This window comes from Argentina silus (genome assembly GCF_951799395.1).
Source record: "Argentina silus genome assembly, chromosome: 8".
NCBI classification, from domain to species: Eukaryota; Metazoa; Chordata; class Actinopteri; order Argentiniformes; family Argentinidae; genus Argentina; species Argentina silus.
The window spans coordinates 16,167,266-16,189,978 of record NC_139662.1 but is presented as its reverse complement, the minus strand read 5'-3'; the positions used below and the strand labels follow the sequence as shown (position 1 = coordinate 16,189,978).

The 22,713-nt window shown below is 48.3% G+C and overlaps 3 protein-coding genes across 3 annotated transcripts in view; all 3 read left to right on the top strand.

Annotated features, from left to right (window-relative positions):
* The window catches only part of slc35h1 (solute carrier family 35 member H1), a gene marked incomplete at its 5' end in the record, with an annotated part of 21,161 nt that extends 20,207 nt beyond the window's left edge, over positions 1-954 (top strand). Inside the window, one exon of the mRNA XM_083675924.1 lies at positions 1-954. This exon is cut by the window's left edge and continues 1,017 nt beyond it.
* A 778-nt stretch (positions 955-1,732) lies between these two features.
* On the top strand, positions 1,733-5,581 carry dpm1 (dolichyl-phosphate mannosyltransferase subunit 1, catalytic). Its single transcript, XM_083676134.1, has 9 exons — positions 1,733-1,878; positions 2,164-2,263; positions 2,412-2,445; positions 2,942-3,018; positions 3,641-3,666; positions 3,805-3,900; positions 4,066-4,134; positions 4,500-4,614; positions 5,107-5,581. The coding sequence occupies exons 1-9, from the start codon at positions 1,748-1,750 to the stop codon at positions 5,209-5,211; spliced, it is 753 nt and encodes a 250-aa protein (XP_083532260.1). The 5' UTR covers positions 1,733-1,747; the 3' UTR covers positions 5,212-5,581.
* A 1,634-nt stretch (positions 5,582-7,215) lies between these two features.
* adnpb (activity-dependent neuroprotector homeobox b) lies at positions 7,216-14,486 on the top strand (the record flags this gene model as incomplete). The annotated part of the gene is made up of 4 exons (XM_083675923.1): positions 7,216-7,287; positions 10,623-10,739; positions 11,384-11,476; positions 11,670-14,486. Coding segments are annotated over exons 2-4 (3,018 nt in total), but the record flags the coding sequence as incomplete, so codon positions are not given.
* Between the last annotated feature and the right edge of the window lie 8,227 nt (positions 14,487-22,713).

Genomic DNA, 22,713 nt, shown 5'->3' with positions numbered 1-22,713 from the left:
CAGGTGTTCCTAATAAAGTGTTTAGTGAGTGTATGTCTGCATTACAGTCCTCTGCAGTAGGCTATAGACACATATGTATATGACTGCTGTTATAATGGATGCTAGTGAATGTTATTGGATGTGTTGGTAAACATATGTGTATTATAATGGATGCTAGTGGATGCTAGTAGATGTGTTGGTAGATCTGTAATATCGTGGATGCTAGTGGATGCTAATGGATGCTAATGGATGTGTTGCTTGGCAGCATGAGACCGTAGAGGATTATTACCACCTTCGCACTGAAAATGTTTGACTCTGCTCATGTTTATGTATTCATGCACTGTAACCTGTATAGTATAGAAGTATACCTTCATAATGTAAATATACCTTCATAATGTCAAGTATACGTTCTTAATGTAATAATGTCAACTGTACGTTAATATCTTTGAAGGTACTCTCTCTGCTACAGATTGCTGAGTTCCGGCCAGCAGTGTGGCAGTGTGGAAATACAAACAGTTAATTGTGTAAAAAAAACTACAACATGTTTGTTTCAAACAAGTGATATACTGTGAGAATGTCTCTATTGTCATACAGCAATACTTTTATATACATACTGTATATTGTATTATAGCCTACTGAATTGTATATTGAATATGTTCTTGTTTAATCTCCTCATACACAAACATGTAGCTTTCCCTGAGTGACATCATGTATGTAGTCTAGTCTTAGCACTGCTTTTATAATGTCTCTCTTGTATGTAAAATGGCCATCGACAGATATTCTCAAATTATTGTATGATATAATTGTCTCTTCTGTTCACCTTCTTCTATTCCTGTGTGTGTGTGTGTGTGTGTGTGTGTGTGTGTGTGTGTGTGTGTGTGTGTGAGAGAGAGAGAGAGTGGGACTGTAAACCTCTAATAGTTAAAAGGTCATGTACAGTAACACTAAACTGTAGGAATCAACTTTTTCACTTGAAATAAAGAACGTGAGACTGACACCAGTGTTACAATCATTTTGATAAATCAAATGAATCATTTATTTAGGTAATTTATAATCAAGTAAGAATCAAATCAATAACCAACAAAAAAATAACTTAGAGAGCAACAACATACTCCAGATGAGAAAGAATAGTTGTTTATTGGAAGCCACAGCTCCCAAAGACTCTCTGACAAAAACTTGAACATTCATTTGTTATATACTATAAAGACCTTCTAAACATGTGTGTGGAGAGGACAGATAACTTCTTGTATGTTGTATGTTTTCTCAGAACTTAGTCCACTTGAATCTCAGCAGGTGAATTAGCAGGTGTTCGAATAGTGTAATACTATAATATCTCCTGTTCAATAAAAATGCTGCTTTATTAAACTGCTGCTAATCTCTCCGATGTGCGCCACAACCTAAAAAAACGATTTTACTTTCACTTGGAGTATGAGGAAGGAAACACTGCTCTATTGGTCACGATGTCAAAATTAATTCACATTCACACACTGATCACCTTATTCACCCCCAAACAATACGCAAGTTAAGTTTAACTGAAAAAATAACTGAAAAACCTTAACCCTACTGCATAATCTCTTGACTAATTGTGTTTTAATCCAATCTATAATCAATTTCATATTCTTATATTCAGACTTGATTCTGCTTCATGTGACACGAGTGCCATCTCCTGGAAGATAGATATTCCTTGCTAGGAACTGTTTAACTCGGGACTTGTTGTGGCGGTGGAAATCCTGGAGAGCACTCACATCCGATTCAACAACATTCCAACATGGCAAGTCGAAGAGCGTCAAACCGAAGCCGGGGTGATGGAGATAAGTACTCGGTGCTGTTGCCCACGTATAACGAGCGTGAAAATCTACCCCTGATTGTGTGGCTACTGGTGAAATACTTCGGAGAAAGGTTCGTCGTTTGTAGACATTACATGAGCTAATGTTGAGCGTGCTAGCTTGGAGCAGAGCTGACAGAGTAATGAGCTGTCACTAAAAACAGATTTGCAGGTAGAGGAGACATCCGAGATAGCCCACAGCTCACTGGTGCACTGAAATAGCTCTTAACTGTCATAATTTGAACAGTAAAGCACATTCGAAAGATTTAGTTTAGTTCCTGTAGTCCACACATAGCTGTGGCCATTTGGTACCAGGTGTGAAATGTGAGGATATGTTTTGTTGTCATTGTTGTGTGCAGTGGATACGACTTCGAGATCATCGTTATAGACGACGGAAGCCCAGACGGGACACTTCAGGTGGCGGAGCAACTACAACAGATCTACGGAGAGGACAAGATAGTATGTGAACTACTGATATTAGCTGTTTGTTATGACAAGACAACCATGATCCTGCTGACATGGATGTCTCTTCCCCCCCCCCCCCCCCTCTCTCTATCTATCTATCTATCTCTATCTCTCTCTGTTCTGATGTGTTCCTCTTTTTCAGCTCCTTCGACCCAGAGCAAAGAAATTAGGGTTAGGTGAGTGTTACACATATACTTAAAGGGACATCAGTGTCACAACTGTATTCCCTAATATCCTAGGTTACTGTATCTTAGTACACACACACACACACACACACACACACACACACACACACACACACACACACACAGGTGAACAGAACAGACAATTATATCATACAATAATTTGAGAGTATCTCTTGATGTCTCTCGTATGTAAAATGGCCATTATAAAAGCTGTGCTAAGACTAGACTACATACATGATGTCACTCAGGGAAAGCTACATGTTTGTGTATGAGGAGATTAAACAAGAACATATTCAATATACAATTCAGTAGGCTATAATACAATATACAGTATGTATATAAAGGTATTGCTGTATGACAAAGACATTCTCACCGTATATAACTTTTTTTTATTTTTATAAACACAATTAGCTTTTTATATTTCCTTTTCCGTTCACCACACACACACACACACATTTGATAATGTCCATTTTGATTCTGCTTACAGGAACTGCCTACATCCATGGGGTCAAACATGCTACAGGGAACTATGTCATCATCATGGACGCTGACCTGTCTCATCACGTGAGTGGTTTCTGGCTCCTCCTTGATCCCCTTCTGGAGACTGAGGAGTAGACCTCCTGTCTCTCAGAGCAGAGCTATAATAATAATAATAATAATAATAATGCATTTATTTTGTATAGCACTTTATACAAGGATAGGATTGAACAAGAATAGATAGATAAATAAAAAGTCAAACAAAAGCAGAGTCAGTAAAAACAACACAAAAAATAGTTAAAGATTAAAAGCAAGTTTAAAAAGAGGGATTGTTTGAAGGAGGAGAGTGTGGTGGATTCTTTGATGTGGTTTTGGAGAGTGTTCCAACGAGTGGGGGCTGCAGCAGAGAATATGCATAACTGTGCAGAGCAGAACTGTCCTCTACATGTTTCAGAGCAGAACTGTCCTCTACATGTTTCAGAGCAGAACTGTCCTCTACATGACTCCGTCTCAGAGCAGAACTGTCCTTTACATGACTGTCTCAGAGCTGAGCTGTAATAAACAGGACTCTCTCAGAGCAACAGTTTGGTTCCGTGTCGAGGCCCTGTAGGATACTTCTCCTTCAGTAGTCACAGTATTTTCACTTAGAGATGGGATTCATGAATGCATGATGAAACTCAAGATGTCTTTTTTCTCTCTTTGCTTTCAGCCTAAATTTATTCCAGAATTTATAGAGTAAGTCTGTTTTCTTTCCTCTATGCAATTAAGTTTAGTTTAATTAGTTTAGTTTTAGTTTTGAAAGTTTTTTAGAATGTTGAGTGTCCATCTGCTAGCTAGGCTACATCTCAGCTGATGCTGCGTTCTGTCTCCTAGGAAACAGAAAGAAGGTGGCTATGACCTGGTGTCAGGTACACGTTACCAAGGAGACGGAGGAGTGTACGGCTGGGACCTGCGTAGGAAAATCATCAGGTGACAGGATATGAACATGCCTCCTTCTGCTGCACCATCATTCATTCATTGTCTGCTGTTCATCCTGCTGGAGATGTGTGTGTGTGTGTCTTTCTTCCCCCCCCCCCCCTCTCTCTCTTCATGTCTCTCTCTCTCTCTCTCTCTCTCTCTCTCTCTCTCTCTCAGTCGGGGGGCTAACTACGTGACCCAGGTGCTGCTGAGACCAGGAGCTTCTGACCTGACGGGCAGCTTCAGGTGAGAGGTCATGTCAGACCTACCTACAGTACACCAACAACCTGTGTGTGTGTGTTTGATCAGACTGTATAAGAAGGAGTTGCTGGAGAGGTGTGTGTGTGTATATCTATCTATCTCACTGTGTGTGTGTGTGTGTGTGTGTGTGTGTGTGTGTGTGTGTGTGTGTGTGTGTGTGTGTGTGTGTGTGTGTGTGTGTGTTTGATCAGACTGTATAAGAAAGAGTTGCTGGAGAGGTGTGTGTGTGTATATCTATCTATCTCAGTGTGTGTGTGTGTGTGTGTGTGTGTGTGTGTGTGTGTGTGTGTGTGTGTGTGTGTGTGTGTGTGTGTGTGTGTGTGCGCGCGTGTGCGTGCATGTGTGATTAGGCTGTATAAGAAGGAGGTGCTGGAGCGGCTGGTGGAGAGGTGTGTGTCTAAAGGCTACGTGTTCCAGATGGAGATGATCGTGCGTGCCAGACAGCTGGGGTACTCCATCGGAGAGGTTGGTCTTAACTCATTTAGTGCCGATGGTGAATAAAGTCACCCGAATTGTCAACATTCTAGAGTGCCACGGGTGACTTGCATAAATTATAATGCTTCATTTTGTACCACATAAAACACTTGGCTCTCAGTGTTCTGGAATTCTTTGGCAGTTAGTGAGTTAAACATGTATATTTATTATTATTATCGTGTGTGTGTAGTAGATCATGTGTATTTATTACAGACAGTAGATCTTGTATATTTATTAGACAGTAGGTCATGTGTATTAAGGCCTGCTCTCAACCCCCAACACACAAGCACAGATGTTTATTGGGTTTTAGCTGTCATGAAATGTTGACAGTGGGGTGAGTTTGCTGAAGGCTTTTGAGGCTAGCATGAACTGAAGATGATGTTACTGCTACAAAGCTTTCAGGAAACTCCCCGTCTCATATCAACAGGTTCTCTAACTATGTTTAAATGCCTCCCCTCACTCTCTCTTCCTCCTCTCCTGCAGGTCCCTATATCGTTCGTTGATCGTGTGTACGGAGAGTCCAAACTGGGAGGGAATGAGATTGTGTCATTCCTGAAAGGCCTGCTCACTCTCTTCGCTACAACATGATCTCTATGCTGCCCCTTGCTGGCGCGCAGCTCTGCTCTAGTCCTGTGGTTGTTGTCTGTCTGTCTGTCTGTCTGCCTGCCAGTCATTGCCTGAGGGCAGTCATTACATCAGCATCAGAGTAGGTTAGGTATTCTCAGTTTCAGAACAAAACAGTGGACAGACTATGCTCCTCCTTTTGTCATCATAGAATGTTACTGTGCTGGAGATGCCTAATGCCCAAACAGACATGGCTAGCAGAGCGCAGTAACAGACATCATTAATGGAGCCCAACACCAACTGGATTGATTGATTATAGACAGGTTCCAAAAGACTCTGAACTGATGGACCTGTGATTGTTGTAAACAAATAAATAGTTGCTTGTATTTCCTTACATTGTGGGTTGCTGCTACATGTGTTTTCTTTTTATCTGTGTGTTCCTATGGTTAGTATGGCCCCCTGTTGTTCAGTGCCTGATGTTCACACTCAGTACAGCCAGTGAGGAACACACACACACACACCATTTGGGAAATCATGTTATATGCTTTGTATATGCATTTGATAAACTTGATTATCCCCTTGGGGAAATTCTTCTTCTTATGACACAACATCTGTGTAACACAGGACATGCACAGACATCAACAACCATCATCAGCAGTAAACACGGGAGACACAGTCGATGTTATGATGTCACAGGTTTATGTTCAGTAATCCACGTCTCGTCTCCTCCGGTCCGCATCGGCTGAGCTGTCTCTGGATGATGACTAGCCCCTGAGAGCAGTCAGAGTGTGTGAGTCTCCTGGCCAATGATGTGACACCTGAACACAGGGAGAGAGAGCTGCAGGCGCTACACAGTGGAACAGAGTGATCATGGCTTTGTCAGTACGTTCAGGGAGGCAGGGGTTGGGCAGATAGATAAAAAAAAGTCAAATAAAACTATTTATTGGTGGAGAATACAATAAAAAGGTCCCAAATGGTCAGTTTCAGATATAACCAACCACTAACCTGCTCCAGCCCCATGTGAAGTACATCACTCAGTTAAGCCTTGTCGTCTGCTCCCAATGGAAGCTCATGGTGAGACAGGCTTTATCAAACAAACTGGAAACAGTGTTAGTGATAACAATGCATTTATTTTCTATATCGCTTTTCGCAGTACTCAAAGACACTACATTCCATGGAAAGAACAAAAATAGATAGATAAATAAAAAGTAAAAAGCAGTCAGTAAAAACAACAATAAAAATAGTTAGAGATTAAATGCAAGTTTAAAAAGATACACCTAGTAGTCTCTCTGAGTGAGTGTTTCTCCACACACAGGGCAGGCAACAGAGAGGAGAGGCCCTGACCATCTAGTAAAGTGTGTGTGTTACTGGCCTCTGCTTGAAGACACAACGTGATAAGAGGACTCTCGGTTGAGGGCATGTCTGCACCGCCATACTAAGAGTACACTCACCACATCCATAAATCCAGTATTCACCTGAGAAGGCCACTCATCTCCCCAAAACATTCACACACACACACACACACAGAGGGAGACAGACACACACACACACACACACACACAGAGGGAGAAAGAGAGAGAGAGGTACACACACACAGAGGGAGAAAGAGAGAGAGAGACACACATACACACCATAGTGGGAGAGAGAGAGACACACATAGGGAGAAAGAGACACACACACACACACACACACACACACACACAGGGAGAAAGAGAGAGAGAGAGAGAGAAAGAGAGAGAACAATCAGCTCTCAGGCTTGGATTTGCCCCAGTCACTTCTAAGGGAAGTAGTCCCGGTGAGTTTGGTATCCCAGAACAGCGCCACCTACTGTTCTCCAACCAGAGGTAGCACTCCGACGTTGTGTTAGTGCACAGGCACAGTGTGGTAGTGAGGCAGTGTATACATCCGACCCTCTGCAGGGGAGGGCGCCAGATGTAGTCATGTAACGCATGCGTCCAAGGCTAGTCGAGCTCGTCAAGAGGGCGCCTCCTGTTGGTGAGATATGGTGACGACAATTTGAGCTTGTTTACCCCAGTCCCTCAGGCATACAGACGGCTGGCTTTGACACACACCGCACAACGACGGAGGCCGAAATTTTAGGTAAGTCTTTGAAAATATGACCATAATTGATAAGCTGACTAATTAAGGACTTATGGGTCTCACAATGAGCTTTTTATGCTAATCAAACACATATGTCACTTCCGCCCTTTCAATTGCGCCATTTTGGATAGGGCAGTTTCTAGGCTAGGGGTGTATTGTCTATGAGGGAAGAGATGGGAATGCTTTATTGTCAGTAAACAATCAAAGCTAAAGTTCACACATTTTTGGATTGGGGGTCTCTCGTAAAATTGCCATAAGCGGGACCCTTTCCATTCAACAACACTACTAGTAGGGGGGGTTTATCTAGCTAAATGAGTTTCAGCGGCACTTCATTCGCTCTAACCGGAGAGTGAGAATGATACCCCGGGTCGGACAGTGAGAAGAGTCGAGCTCCCTCTCTCGGTGTGGTGTGTGTCCGCTTGGAGAGTAGACGGCAAGGCGGTTGGTCCCCGGCTGCCTATTTGGAGAGGAATAGGGGGAAAGTGAACGTTGCTGCCGCTTTGTCTCCAGTAGATCTGAACGGATACCATTTACTCCAACGGGAGCACCGGATTTTAAAGCAGGTAAACCGTCATCTACCACCAGCCCGTAGCTACGGTTACGTTAGCTAGCGCGTTAGCTACGACGATACGTTGTTCGCTCTCTTGTCGAGGTTAAAATTGTGAGTCCCCGACTAGCTTGTCTTGTATTGATATTTGACTGTCACACATTGGATAGTTTTTTAGGGGTATTTTGACAATGTATTATATGGCCAAGTCGTCGGTGAGCATCACGCCGCTTTTAATGAGCGAAACTTGGGGACCGAGTGACACCGATATAGCTAGATAGGACTCGGAGCTCGTGCGGTGCTTCTTTCTACTACAGCCTGAGCTAGCGGTTAGCTTGCTAGTTAGCATGCTAGCGGTGTTTAATGTGGGTTTCCCTTTGTGGTAGATGGCTAGCTCGGCTAGCTAACATTAGCGATGTATCAGCTATTGATCATTCATCAACACATTACCATATGCGTACAACCCTTGATCATGAGTGATGCATTTGACTGTAAGCGTGAAAGCCACCCTCCTTTCTTTGATTTGACAGCTAGTGATAATCAATATTCACCACTGACTTCTATCAAAATCCACATTGAGCCAATTGATGAGGTGAGAGAGACAGTGGAGTGGTAGTGCAAGTGGAAATCGTCTCTTTAGGCTGAATCAGTCTTGTTCGACCAACTCTCTTCCCTCAAGATAAGAGGGGATACCAGTGGGAATGTATTAGCTGTTTACTTTAAGTTAATGTTGGTCTACCGTAGCCACCCAGCGACTGGTAGTGTAGTACAGTTAAGTGACAAGGGGTCGTCGTGGTGATGCGCGCACATCGCACGTTTGATTCTGAGAGAGCACGGAAACTGTGTGATGTCAGCTGGCCGGTACCGGTAGACTCCTCCGCCAGTATTTCGCCTAATCGTATAACGTTTTTCCCAGGCGTTACAAGGTTGTCATAAACGTATATGCGTTGTGTCAATCAAGAGGCTAGTAATAAGTCTCCCTCAACTCAATATTCAACTGTGAGTGTGAGTGAGGGGGGTCCAGGGGAAAGTATGTGGTTGTGCTAACTCTCAGCTCAACAGCCATGTCAAAGTGCAAATGGAAAGTCCCTTTCTTAAAGTGCTCTAATTGATGACAACAGAGGGTATGGCTGACACAACCTACCATTGTGTACACATCAGCCTTCATGAATTAACTCAGGTTGTTAATTGGGTTGAGGATGTATTGGTGACCATGGGGTGTGACAACATCATTATCATCCAAATTGAGGACAGTGGAAACTAATTTAGCCAGTTGTGTATTGGAGAGAGGGTCTGGTTTAGTCTGCTTTTGATGTACTGCTAAATCTTAGTCTATACCTCTGTGTGCTGCGACTCTCTTCTTCTACCTCTCCCTTGCCTTCAGCAGTGGTGTGGCAGCCTGCTACTCTTAGCAGGCCTAAAACCAGCCCCTCACCCTCTCCCTACTCCACACACACACACCCTTACTCCCTCTCTCCCTCCCCTCCCTCCCCCCCTCCACTGCAGACATATTGTAAACGTTGAGCTCTGCTGCTGACTCAATAGGAGGCGCCATTCCATGATTGCAGGGAGGGAGGGGGGAGGGGAGTGAGGGGTGGGTGAGTGAGAGAGAGGGAGGGAGGGAGGGAGGGAGGGAGGGAGTGAGAGGGAGAGGGAGGGAGGGGGGGTGAGTGAGTGAGATGGAGGCAGGGAGGGGAGTGAGTGGGGGGAGGGGAGTGAGTGGAGGGAGGGGGGAGGGGAGTGAGTGAGTGAGGGGAGGGAGGGAGAGAGAGAGAGAGAGAGAGGAAGGAAGGGGGAGGGAGGGAGGCAGGCAGCAAAAAGGGGGCAGGCAGAGTGAGGGAAGGCTTACATAATGGAGGCAGAGGCATCCTCTAGCGCCATCTACAGGCGATGGGAGAAAGCTGAGGGGGAGGGAGGGAGGGAGGGAGGGCCAAGCAGCCAGCCAGCCAGCCAGCCAGTCAGACAGACAGGCAGGCAGACACACACGCACACACAGTACCATTTAAACGAAGGCTCCATCTCAATAGTCTCTGTGTCCCCTTTCCTTACCTGCAATGATGTGAAAGCTCTAAATAGGTGAATGCCAGATGGACTGATTCCAACCACTTCCACCGTTCCAGTTGTTTCAGATCAGTGAGATGAAGGAGAGGAGAGGAGTGTATTGAGATGCAGACTCCCCCTCCCTCCTCTGTTGGAGCCTGTAGAACACACGGTTCTAGAACCAGAACACAGAGCTGTGACATCATCACTCAGGTGTAGAGGCTTCTGGGTCATGCTGCTGCTGCTGCTGCTCGTCACAAGTTATGAGGTCATCGTATGTGTTGACCTTTGACCGGGGTAGAGAGTGAATTATATATGGTGTGTTGATTGTTGTGTTGGTTGTTTACATAGGTCAAATCTCAAAAGTCTCACCTTGATTCCTTGTGTCTTCTCTCGCCGCCGCCTGCTCAAAACTCATTGGACAAGAAGGACCATGGGGAGGAACCTCAGACCAGTCACAGTTTGGGGGGCAGGGCGGAGGGGAGGGGACCTCTATATGGGAATGATGTGATCATGAGTGTCAGTGTGATGCTTAGAGAAACTCTGTCCCCAGAATACACAGTCTTCCTGTTAGTCTTAATATACTGTCTGTCTGATCCTGGGAGGACTGCTCCTTGCTGCTCTCTTCAACCATGCTTACAGATGTTGACCTCTCCCCTGTGCCCCTTCTCTCCTGCCCCCCCCCCCTCTCCTGTTCCTGTCCCACCCCCTCTCCTGTCCCCTCTCCTGTCCCCTATCCTCCCCCCAGGCGGGCAGGATGTTCCAGCTGCCGGTCAACAACCTGGGCAGCTTACGGAAGGCCAGGCGGAATGTGAAGCGTGTGCTGGGAGACATCGGCCTAGAGTACTGCAAGGACCACATCGAGGTGAGCAGGAGTACAGCTGGATGGCCATGCAGCGTTATTAAGCATTAATAACGTAGGCCTCAGCCTAATATTAAATGCTGAAGTGCTTTGCAGTACAATAGAAAACATTGACACCTATTGAGAGTGAGAGTGCTCTTTAGGGTCAGGCTGGGCACTTTATCGCTCTGGGTGCCGTTTAGAGTTGATAACTAATATACTCATAAATCAATGAATTTGTATAGTGCTTTTTACATTAAAGTGCTTTCCAACAACAACAATACTAAGCAATATAAACAATAAATACAATACAAACAGTATGAACTAACACCAAGGGTGCCGGAATATGGTTGACCCTGTGCCCAGAGCCCAGAGCTCTGTTCTCCCTTGGGGGTGTGCACATGTGTTGTCTCGGAGGGGGTGTGTGCAGTGCTCGGGGGTGTGTGCAAAAATTACCACCTTCCAACAATTGATGTGAATTGATTGCATGGCCAATAAACAGTCTTTGTCTTTGTCAAACCATAGACCCCCAAAAAGCAAACCAGTGACTTAGCCATACTCACTGGTGCACCCCCCCCCCCCCCCACCTCTACATTACTTCATGTGTTGGTGAGATTTGGTTTTGATCAGATATTAATTATGAACATGTCCTCCACTCTCCTCCTCAGGACTTCAAAGAGTTTGTCCCCAATGAGTTCTACATCAAACACACCACGTGGGATGACGTGGGCATGTATGACCCTTCACAGACCAAACCACAGGTACAAAAACAAAAGACTTTCATGACATTTATTTTAGATTGACTTGTATTGTATTGGTATTAGTGTGTTGTATTAATATTTGTGAATGCATAGCACACTTTTCGTGCAATAAATGTTTGTGAAAACTAACCCTCTGTCTGTGTGTCTCTCGCTCTCTTCCTGCCTCCCTCTCTTCCTGTCCCCCCCCCAACAGGACTATCGGTCCAAGCCGTTCTGTTGTTCCGGCTGTCCCTTCTCCTCCAAGTTCTTCTCTGCCTACAAGAGCCACTTCCGGAACGTCCACAGCGAGGACTTTGAGAGCCACATCCTCCTCAACTGCCCGTACTGTACCTACAATGGCAACAAGAAGACCCTTGAGATGCACATCAAGCTCTTCCACATGCCCAACAATGTGGTGAGACAGGGTCCGGGGGGGGGCCTGGGGGGGGGTGCCACGGCGGCGGGAGCGCTGGGGAAGGACGGCCTGAAGAGGCCTGGGGACAGCGTGGAGCAGGCCGTGTACTACTGTAAGAAGTGCACCTACAGGGACCCGCTGTACAACGTGGTGCGAAAGCACATCTATAGAGAACACTTTCAACATGTGGCCACGCCCTACCTGGTCAAGCCCGGTGAGAAAACGGCCGCCACTGCCAACGGCACGGCGAACGCCGATGGTAGCGCCACCACCACCAATGCCAACGTCACCAACGCCAACAGCAACATCATCCACTGTAAGCGCTGTCTGTTTGTGCCGCGGACCTACGAGGCTCTGGTGCAGCACGTGATCGAGGACCATGAGCGGATTGGCTACCAGGTGACGGCCATGATCGGCCACACCAACGTGGTGGTGCCCCGGGCCAAGCCCATCATGGTGTCCCCGCCCAAGACCGCCAGCGGCGAGCGGGTCATCGGGATCGGGCCCAAAGGTGCCGTGGTTACCACTGTGGGGATACGCCCCCTCGGTGGCGGCCAGCAGCTCAGCCGCATTGTCATCCCGAAGTCAGGGCTGAACTCATCGGCGCTCCTCGCCGCTGGCGTGCAGATCAAACAGGGCGGGGCGTTCGGCCTGAAGAGTGGCACAACCCAGTCCTTCTCCATCGGTGGCCAGCAGGTGAGGATCACGTTGCCAGGCAATGCCCAGGTGTCGGTGCCGCAGCAGTCGCAGGCGGCCAAGCAGCTCCTCCCTGGTGGCCTGCGGGGCCCTCTAGTGGTCAATGCCACCTCCAGCATGAAACCCACCCAGCTGACCTCACGCGTCCAGGCCGCCGCCACCACCGTGGCCACCGTCGCCTCCAAGAAGGGCGGCTCGTCGGTCCTGGGCACCTCCTACACCCAGAAGTGGAAGATCTGCACCATCTGCAACGAGCTCTTCCCGGAGAACGTCTATTCCTCCCACTTTGAGAAGGAGCACAAGGCGGAGAAGGTCCAGGCGGTGGCCAACTACATCATGAAGATCCACAACTTCACCTCCAAGTGTCTGTACTGCAACCGCTACCTGCCTAGCGACACGCTGCTCAACCACATGCTGATCCACGGCCTGTCCTGCCCGCACTGCCGCGCCACCTTCAACGACGTGGAGAAGATGGTGGCTCACATGCGGCTGGCGCACCCCGACGAGGTAATGGGGCCACGCACCGACTCCCCATTGACCTTCGACCTCACGCTCCAGCAGGGCAACCCCAAGAACGTGCAGCTGATCGTCACCACCTACAACATGAGGGACGCTCCGGAAGAGTCCGTGGCCTTCCACACTCAAAACAGCAGCGGTGGAGCTGCCGCCACCGCCGCCACCACCTCCTCTTCATCCTCACCCTCGTCTTCCTCTACGCCGGGCAAGAGGAACGTGCCCCACCAGCCCCCGAAGATGCCACCTTCGGAGGGTGGGGACGGGTCCCCGGTCAAGAACGCCCCCCAGGCGGCAGTTCCATACAAGAAGGACGTGGGGAAGACCCTCTGCCCGCTGTGCTTCTCCATCCTGAAGGGGCCCATCTCAGACGCCCTGGCCCACCACCTGCGAGAGCGCCACCAGGTCATCCAGACCGTCCACCCTGTGGAGAAGAAGCTCACCTACAAATGCATTCACTGTCTGGGGGTGTACACCAGCAACATGACGGCCTCCACCATCACCCTTCACCTGGTCCACTGTCGCGGCGTGGGCAAGACCCAGAACGGCCAGGACGCCCGGCCCGCACCCTCCCCCCGTGTCTCACAGGCACAGGGCTCCTCCCTTAAACGGGCAGGCTTCGAGAACTTTGACCCCAATGACCCCAAGCGAAGGAAGGTGGCGGGGGAGGGGGGCAGCGGTAGCAGCAACGGGCCCATGGCGTTTGTAGAGAACCCGGACGACCCTGTGACCCTGGCCCTCGACCCTAAAGGTCACGAGGACGAGTCATATGAGGCGAGGAAGGCGTTCCTGACCAAGTACTTCAACCGCGAGCCGTACCCGACGCGGCGGGAGGTGGAGAAGCTGGCGGCTAGCCTCTGGCTCTGGAAGTCGGACATCTCCTCCCACTTCGCCAACCGGAGGAGGAAGTGCCTCCGGGACTGCGAGGGACAGAACACCAACGTGCTGCTGGGATTCAACATGCGAGACGTCAGCCGACTCACACACGAAATGACCTTCGACCCCCTGGGTGGCATCTGTGAGGGCGGAGACGGCGCTGAGGAGAGGCGGACTTCCAGGACCTGCATCGGACGCTCTGAGCAGGCGCTGCTGCGCCATCTGGAGGACGTGGCTAATGGTGCAGTGTCCAAACGGGCCACGCCCACCTCAGCCCCGCCCACCTCGGCCATGCCCAACAGTGCCAAGCGAGACCAAAACAAAGATAAGACAATCGACACCTTACAACAGAGGGGGGTGGAGTTACTCTCTGAACCTATCGCTATAGACTCTGACAGCGAGGAGGAAGAGGAGGAGGATGAGACGGGAGGAGAGGAGGAAGAGGAGGAGAAACCCATGGGTAATGAAAGGATAGCTCTAACGGAGGAGGGAGGAGAGGAGATGGGGGAGGAGGGAGGAGAGGAGGAGATGGGGGAGGAGGAGGAGATGGGGGAGGGGGAGGAAGAGATGGGGGAGGAGGAGGGAGGGGAGGCAGGGACCCAGTCTAGCTCAGAGGTGGAGGAGGAGTCAGGGTCTGAGGAGGATGAGGAGGAAGAGGAGGAAGGCCTTGTAGAGAATGGCCATGGCCCAACAGAGCAGTCAGAGAGACAGGCTAAAGGGAAAGATGGTCACTCTGATGGGCCGGCTGTCACCAAACTGGGACAATCTGGGAGCAGTGGAAAAAACAGGGCTCAATTCAGCAAGCAGAAGGTCTGACCAATGGATACACTTACACACACACTCAAAGACACACAAACTCTCTCAAAGACTCTCTCACACACACACACACACACACACACACACACACACTCTCTCAAAGACTCTCTCTCACACACACATTATATTTGATCCATGCCAACAACTCTGCCTCACCAGCCCTCTCAGGCTGGACAGGATGTGGACTGTGGTGAAAGGCGGGACTTCCCTTCTCACCCCAACAAGCCATCCAATGATGACATCTCAACAAGTCATGTCAATAGGCCAATGGAAGCAGCTATGAATGATGTAAGATTTGTGAACAAAGTTTTAACTTTTCCTCTTGAAAAAACACTGAAGATGCACCAAACGATAGAAAATTATTTGCCTTCTATTTACTTAATTAGAAAAGTACTTATTGATGTTCATTTAGCCACTGTTATACTGTGGCAAATGCGTTACGAGTTATTAGCTTTTAAGCGTAAAAGAGAAACTAGAACCCCCCTAATTTTTCACCTAGTCATGCAGGAATAGCTAGTGTATATTTGTACAGTCTTTTTGACATGTGTGGGGAGAGAAGTTGCAGTAGGTGTACTCATAAAAATATTAGCGATTCTTTCTGTGGCTAAGCTAGCCTCATATGTTCTACATTGGTACGCTAGTCAATAGATGTCGCTTTGGTGGCTGGTATTTTCTGTATGTTTTTGTTTATTTTTTTAACAAAACCATAGCATTTTTGCTAAATAATATATCTATATAAATACACAAAAAAATGCAAATTTAAATGAACATAATCTCTTGCTTTTGTTTTTGCTGGTTACTATGATTCTACCTTTTTTAATTTGCAGTAATATCTTTGGTTCTATTGAAAGAACAGTTCCCTCTCCTCTCCTCCTCTCCTCCCATCCCTCTCTTTTGGTGGACTAAAGAGGCGGCATCGTAGCGATGTTCGTAGGTTAGACTGTTTTGTCTATTTTCATGTATTTTTGAAGTTATTTTTCCCCCCGCCCCAAGTATGGACCTTTGCTGTCGCCTGTGAAACTGACAGAGCATTTGCTATATTATTATTAATGACTTTTTTCTGTGTGTATGTTTAATTTGTGATCTTCGATTTTGTGTGTACTATTTGTTTAGTTTTTGTTTTCTTTTTCACTTTAAGCATTTATGAACAATAAAGTGCTGTGTTGTGCTTCTCACAGAGCTCCTGGTCCTGCCCCTTTTTATGTTTGCTTTGTCCTTTATTCTGGTTCTTTCTCTCTTTGCTCGGACACACCCATCGTGTGTGTGTGTGTGTGTGTGTGTGTGTGTGTGTGTGTGTGTGTGTGTGTGTGTGTGTGTGTGTGTGTGTGTGTGTGTGTGTGTGTGTGTGTGTGTGTGTGTGTGTGTGTGTGTGTGTGTGTGTGTTCTGACACACCAATCAGACAGACTAGTGGTGAGTTCTCTGCCCTCCTGCTTTAACTCTCATGAACTCCTGGTTTCAGAAGGAATGGACAGGTGAGCTATTGGGTGGTGTCTCACTGACACCAATCCAACGCTTTTAAACCCCGGAGCGTGAGTGAGTTAACACTGCAGGGCAGGGGAGACTAGTGGAGGTAGAAATCGGAGGACGGGCTCATTGTAATACATGGCATGTGTGTTTGATACCATTCCTCATTTCATTCCATGCATCACAATGAGCCCTTTCCTCTGACCTCCACCAGCCTCCCCTGCTGCAGGGAGAAGAACGCTGCTGCAGAACCAGAACGGTTCTCTCCAGAAGTAGCAGCTCTGTGGGGTAGTGCTGGATATTGTAGTTCATTATCTGATTAGAGTTGTAGTTCAGTTGGAACCTCCAGGGTTGTATGTCACCAAAGCAGGTTTGATAACAAAGAAAAACTAAATGTGATCAAATTTCTCCAAAGCAGTGAAGGAGTGTCTATATTTAGAGAAGCTAGTTGGATAACTGAAGCTAGCTGGCTAACTCTGATCCTGCTGTGTGAAATAGACCCCCAGATGTTCTCTCCTTCCCTTTGGAGGAGGCTCCACTCCCTTCCTGTCTCTCCCTACTTTATAAAAACTGCTTCCTACATACTGTATCCAATGTGCATAGCAACACAAATGAAGCATTGCAATAGGACTCATTTATCTGGTGAGAAAAGCATCACCTCCAGTAGGGAGGCATATTCAGAGTGACCATGGGCTCCCCAGTGAGCAAGCGAGATGGTAGATTGAGAAGGTGTTGGGCAGAAAGATGTTCCAAATGGACATCAGCAATCACACGCACAAACACACACACACACACACTCTGGAACATGAGGTCCAGTAGTAGAGGCTAGCTGTGGAACATGAGGTCCAGTAGTAGAGGCTAGCTGTGGAACATGAGGTCCAGTAGTAGAGGCTAGCTGTGGAACATGAGGTCCAGTAGAGGCTAGCTGTGGAACATGAGGTCCAGTAGTAGAGGCTAGCTGTGGAACATGAGGTCCAGTAGAGGCTAGCTGTGGAACATGAGGTCCAGTAGTAGAGGCTAGATGTGGAACATGAGGTCCAGTAGAGGCTAGCTGTGGAACATGAGGTCCAGTAGTAGAGGCTAGCTGTGAAACATGAGGTCCAGTAGAGGCTAGCTGTGGAACATGAGGTCCAGTAGTAGAGGCTAGCTGTGGAACATGAGGTCCAGTAGTAGAGGCTAGATGTGGAACATGAGGTCCAGTAGGAACTAGCTTTGAGGGCTCTGGAACATGGGGTTCAGTAGGGGCCAGTAAAACTCTGGTGCTTCAGGGTGAGAGATGGGAGAAATCAACAGTTGGACTCTGAACAGGATGTCCTTGTTAACCCTTTGTTGAGGCGAGCCACCTCTCTCCTATATGCATCAATCTGATGACACAGAAACAGGATGAGTCTTATCTGCTGCCTTTGATTGATCCTATGGTTTAGTCTGTACAGTATAGATTGTCTGTACAGTATAGGTCGTCTGTACACAGGTGTGAAATTCACTGTGTTACATTTGAGGATGTTGCTATAGCGTTTCTGCTCCCACTGCCTCCTGGTAGGAGAGATCTAAAATGGAGGGAAACTGCCCCTGTGTGGGAGGGAGGGAGGGAGAGAGAGAGAGGGAGGGAGAGAGAGAGAGAGAGAGCACCCTCCCCCCTGGCTGGCTGCTCAGTGTTGCTATGCTGGTAAGAGGAACAGCAGAGAGGGGGGAGGGAGGGAGTGGCAGGGGGGAGAGGGGGAGGCTGGAGAGAGGCCTAGCTGTGTGGGGGAGGCGGAGAGAGAGAGAGAGAGAGAGAGAGAGGCCTAGCTGTGTGGGTGAGGTGGAGAGAGAGAGAGAGGCCTCTTCTGCAGAGCAGCAGGAGCACTAAGCAGCCTTACGGGGGGGAGGGGAGAGAGGGAGAGAGAAGAGGAAGGGGGAGGGAGGGAGACAGAGGGTAAGAGGCGGGGGTGGGGGAGAGGAGGGGGGGGAGTGACACAGAGGGAAAAGAGCGCAGAGAGGGGAGGGGGAGGGGAGGCGGCGAGAGAGAGGAAGGGAGACAGAGAGAGAGGGAGAAGGAGAACAGAAGGGTGAGGAAGGGAGGCACAGAGAGACGGGGGGAGGGACAGTGCGAAAAAAAAGAGGAGGGGGAGGGGAGGCGGTGAGAGAGAGGGGAAGGGAGACAGAGAGAGAGGGAGAAGGAGAACAGAAGGGTGAGGAGGGGAGGCACGGGGAGAAGGGGGGGTAGTGCGAAAAGAAAACGGTAGGGAGAGGAGGGGGAGGGGAGGCGGCGAGAGAGAAAGGGAGACAGAGAGAGGGAGAAGGAGAACAGAAGGGTGAGGGAGGGAGGCACGGAGAGAATGGGTGGGTGGGTGGGGGGGAGGGGAAGTGGAAGGGAGACAGAGAGGGAGAAGAGGGGGGTGGGGGGAGAGGAGGGGGAAGATAGACGGAGGGAGAGGAGGGGGGAGGGAGGGAGGGACACAAAGAGGGAGAAGAGGGGGAGGGAGGGGAGAAAGCAGGGAGAGCGAGCGAGGGAGAAGAGTGGGGGAGGGGAGGCAGTCATGGCGGGCGGCAGTGGAAGAGAAATAGCTGCTGGCGCCCCCTGGATGTGGAAGGTGGAACCTGTCTCTGTGCTGCCTCTAGTGGCAGACACAACACACAGCCTGGGGTGGATCTCAATAGTCTAAAGGAGATGCCTTGTCTCCTTGTCTCCTCTCCTTGTGTCCTTTCCCTTTGGTCTAGGTGAAAGCAGATCCACTGACACTCACGTCAGTGAACGCTGATTTTAGGATTTTGTTCGTAGTCACTGATAAAACAAAGACCACCATCAACCCTGTTCTGTTGACCTGTCAGAACAGGAGACAGGAAGAGGAAGCCGCTGTAAACCTTTGATATGTTGCCATGGAGACAACTCGGCAATACCAATAGCTATGGGGTTGGGCTATGGGACAGTGTGACAGGCTGGGATCCAATCAGAGAACTTTGCCTCTGTAACCAACTGTCTGCAGCCATTTTCAGACTACCAAGCAGTGCTGTTCTGGGCCGTACCAAGCCATACTGTGCTGTTCTGGGCCGTACCAAGCCATACTGTGCTGTTCTAGGCCGTACCAAGCCGTACTGTGCTGGGCCGTACCAAGCCGTACTGTACTGTTCTGGTGGGCTCTGAGCGAGAGGAGACAGCAGTCTGGTTCTGGTGGTTCTGATGGGCTCTGAGCTAGAGGAGACAGCAGTGTGGTTCTGGTGGGCTCTGAGCTAGAGAAGACAGCAGTCTGGTTCTGGTTCGGATGGGCTCTGAGCTAGAGGAGACAGCAGTGTGGTTCTGGTGGTTCTGATGGGCTCTGAGCTAGAGGAGACAGCAGTCTGGTTCTGGTTCGAATGGGCTCTGAGCTAGAGGAGACAGCAGTGTGTGGTTCTGATGGGCTCTGAGCTAGAGGAGACAGCAGTCTGGTTCTGGTTCGGATGGGCTCTGAGCTAGAGGAGACAGCAGTGTGTGATTCTGATGGGCTCTGAACTAGAGGAGACAGCAGTGTGGTTCTGGTGGGCTCTGAGCTAGAGAAGACAGCAGTCTGGTTCTGGTTCGGATGGGCTCTGAGCTAGAGGAGACAGCAGTGTGTGATTCTGATGGGCTCTGAACTAGAGGAGACACCAGTGTGGTTCTGATGGGGCTCTGAGCTAGAGGATACAGCAGTCTGGTTCTGGTGGTTCTGGTGGGCTCTGAGCTAGAGGAGACAGCAGTGTGGTTCTGGTGGTTCTGATGGGCTCTGAGCTAGAGGAGACAGCAGTCTGGTTCTGGTTCGAATGGGCTCTGAGCTAGAGGAGACAGCAGTGTGTGGTTCTGATGGGCTCTGAGCTAGAGGAGACAGTAGTGTGGTTCTGGTGGGCTCTGAGCTAGAGGAGACAGTAGTGTGGTTCTGATGGGCTCTGAGCTAGAGGAGACAGTAGTGTGGTTCTGGTGGGCTCTGAGCTAGAGGAGACAGTAGTGTGGTTCTGATGGGCTCTGAGCTAGAGGAGACAGTAGTGTGGTTCTGGTCGGCCCAGTAGTGTGTAAAGCCCCTGACTGATCTAGAAGATAGCCTGCCACTCAATGAGAGACAGTGGGTTCTGACCAGGAGGTGAGGCTAAGCGTGAGGCTGTTGGAGGCAGAAATCGGAGGACGGGCTCATTGTAATGTATGGAACAGAATGAGGAACGGTATCAAACACAGAGTCTTCTCTTCAGCTCTCTGACACTGTAATAAACATGATGAGAGAAAGGATGAAAAATACAATGTAATATAATCAATCACCAATGGCTAGTGTCATTCCTATCCTGCATGTCCACACATCTTGTCTTGTATGCTGCTATCCTCACTGTATTATACTCACTGTGCTATCCTCTATCCTCATTGTGCTATCCTCACTATGCTATCCTCTATCCTCACTGTGCTATCATCACTGTGCTATCCTCTGTCCTCACTGTGCTATCCTCTATCCTCACTGTGCTATCCTCTATCATCACTGTGCTATCCTCTATCCTCATTGTGCTATCCTCACTGTGCTATCCTCTATCCTCACTGTGCTATCCTCTATCCTCACTGTGCTATCATCACTGTGCTATCCTCTGTCCTCACTGTGCTATCCTCTATCCTCACTGTACTATCCTCTATCCTCACTGTGCTATCCTCTATCCTCACTGTACTATCCTCTATCCTCACTGTGCTATCCTCTATCCTCACTGTGCTATCCTCTATCCTCACTGTACTATCCTCTGTCCTCACTGTGCTATCCTCTATCCTCACTGTACTATCCTCTATCCTCACTGTGCTATCCTCTATCATCACTGTGCTATCCTCTATCCTCATTGTGCTATCCTCACTGTGCTATCCTCTATCCTCACTGTGCTATCCTCTATCCTCACTGTGCTATCATCACTGTGCTATCCTCTGTCCTCACTGTGCTATCCTCTATCCTCACTGTACTATCCTCTATCCTCACTGTGCTATCCTCTATCCTCACTGTACTATCCTCTATCCTCACTGTGCTATCCTCTATCCTCACTGTACTATCCTCTGTCCTCACTGTGCTATCCTCTATCCTCACTGTACTATCCTCTATCCTCACTGTGCTATCCTCTATCCTCACTGTGCTATCCTCTATCATCACTGTGCTATCCTCTATCCTCACTGTATTATCCTCACTGTACTATCCTCTGTCCTCACTGTGCTATCCTCACTGTACTATCCTCTGTCCTCACTGTGCTATCCTCTGTCCTCACTGTGCTATCCTCTATCCTCACTGTATTATCCTCACTGTACTATCCTCTGTCCTCACTGTGCTATCCTCTATCCTCACTGTGCTATCCTCTATCCTCCCTGTGCTATCCTCTATATGCTATCCTCACTGTGCTATCCTCTATATGCTATCCTCACTGTTCACCCAGCCATGAGGTTATTTCAGTTAAATCACAAAAGACATGAAGACATATTTCAGCAGATATTCTAGTTCAGTCTTCCCATGGACCTAGCTACATGCCTAGCTGTAAACATTAGCTTTACAGCTAAGAGTCAGGAACTGTAGAAATCAGGGGAGGCTGGTGGAGGTACAAATCAGAGGACGGGCTCATTGTAATGCATGGAATGAAATGAAGAATGGGATATAGAAATAACTCTTTCTGTAGAGAGTACTACAGTGGCAGCCAGGGGTGCAGGAAACAATGGAAACAAGGCACTGGCAAGTAGAAGGGAACACTCAAATCAAATGAATTCAAACTTTATTGATACAGCCCAAGATGTCACCCAGTAGAGTGGTGCATTACAAACCTGGGGAAAAGATGAAGTGTGCTTGATTTCATTGTAAGAGCACAATGGAAGCACTGGAATAGTCTCAGAAGTGCCAACGCTGCATGCAAGGCAAGCTCAATCAAGCACACCTCAAGGTTTTCAAATGTTAGAAACTATTTCAAATATATATTTTGCCCATCTGAACTGGCTCCATAGGCAGTATGGCTCAATCTTCGGAGGGAAATTATCTGCACCAACACCAGATGAACACCTGAGGTCGCTGTTCCATCAACTACGAGATGAGTGAACTCACCAGGCGGCAGGCAAAGCAGAGACCCGTAGCATAAATCTATGTATGGCAGACAGGTAATTCATTTAGAAGAAGTAAATTATGGTACCATACCAAGGTGAGTTGTTGATCGTGTGACAGATATCAGAAGCTCAGTTTCCTTTTCTTTCCTATGCTAGCTAAACACTTTAAAAAAAACAATCACCTTATTTAAAACCAAGTTTTTCTCCTCCTCTATCGTGTACCATTATCATATCCAAACAGACAGGGAGAAAAGACACGCACCTTCAACAATTGTTTGAATGGTATCACTGACTATACCACAGGTACAGTAATGTTGATAAATGATAAATAAAAAGAGGAAAAGTTTTCCTTCATTCTGACGCTAGCGGGAGTGCGAGTGTAGGGAACGAGGCTGCAGCCAGCCGTTTCCTGGGTGCGTAGAGAAGCGTCACCACCACAACCAGGACAG

Excerpts from the sequence above, each read along its gene's own strand:
- dpm1 (XM_083676134.1), top strand. The coding sequence starts at position 1,748 with ATGGCAAGTCGAAGAGCGTCAAACCGAAGCCGGGGTGATGGAGATAAG. Across the intron at positions 2,264-2,411 it reads TCTACGGAGAGGACAAGATA|CTCCTTCGACCCAGAGCAAA; the intron begins GTATGTGAACTA and ends CCTCTTTTTCAG. Across the intron at positions 3,901-4,065 it reads CTGCGTAGGAAAATCATCAG|TCGGGGGGCTAACTACGTGA; the intron begins GTGACAGGATAT and ends TCTCTCTCTCAG.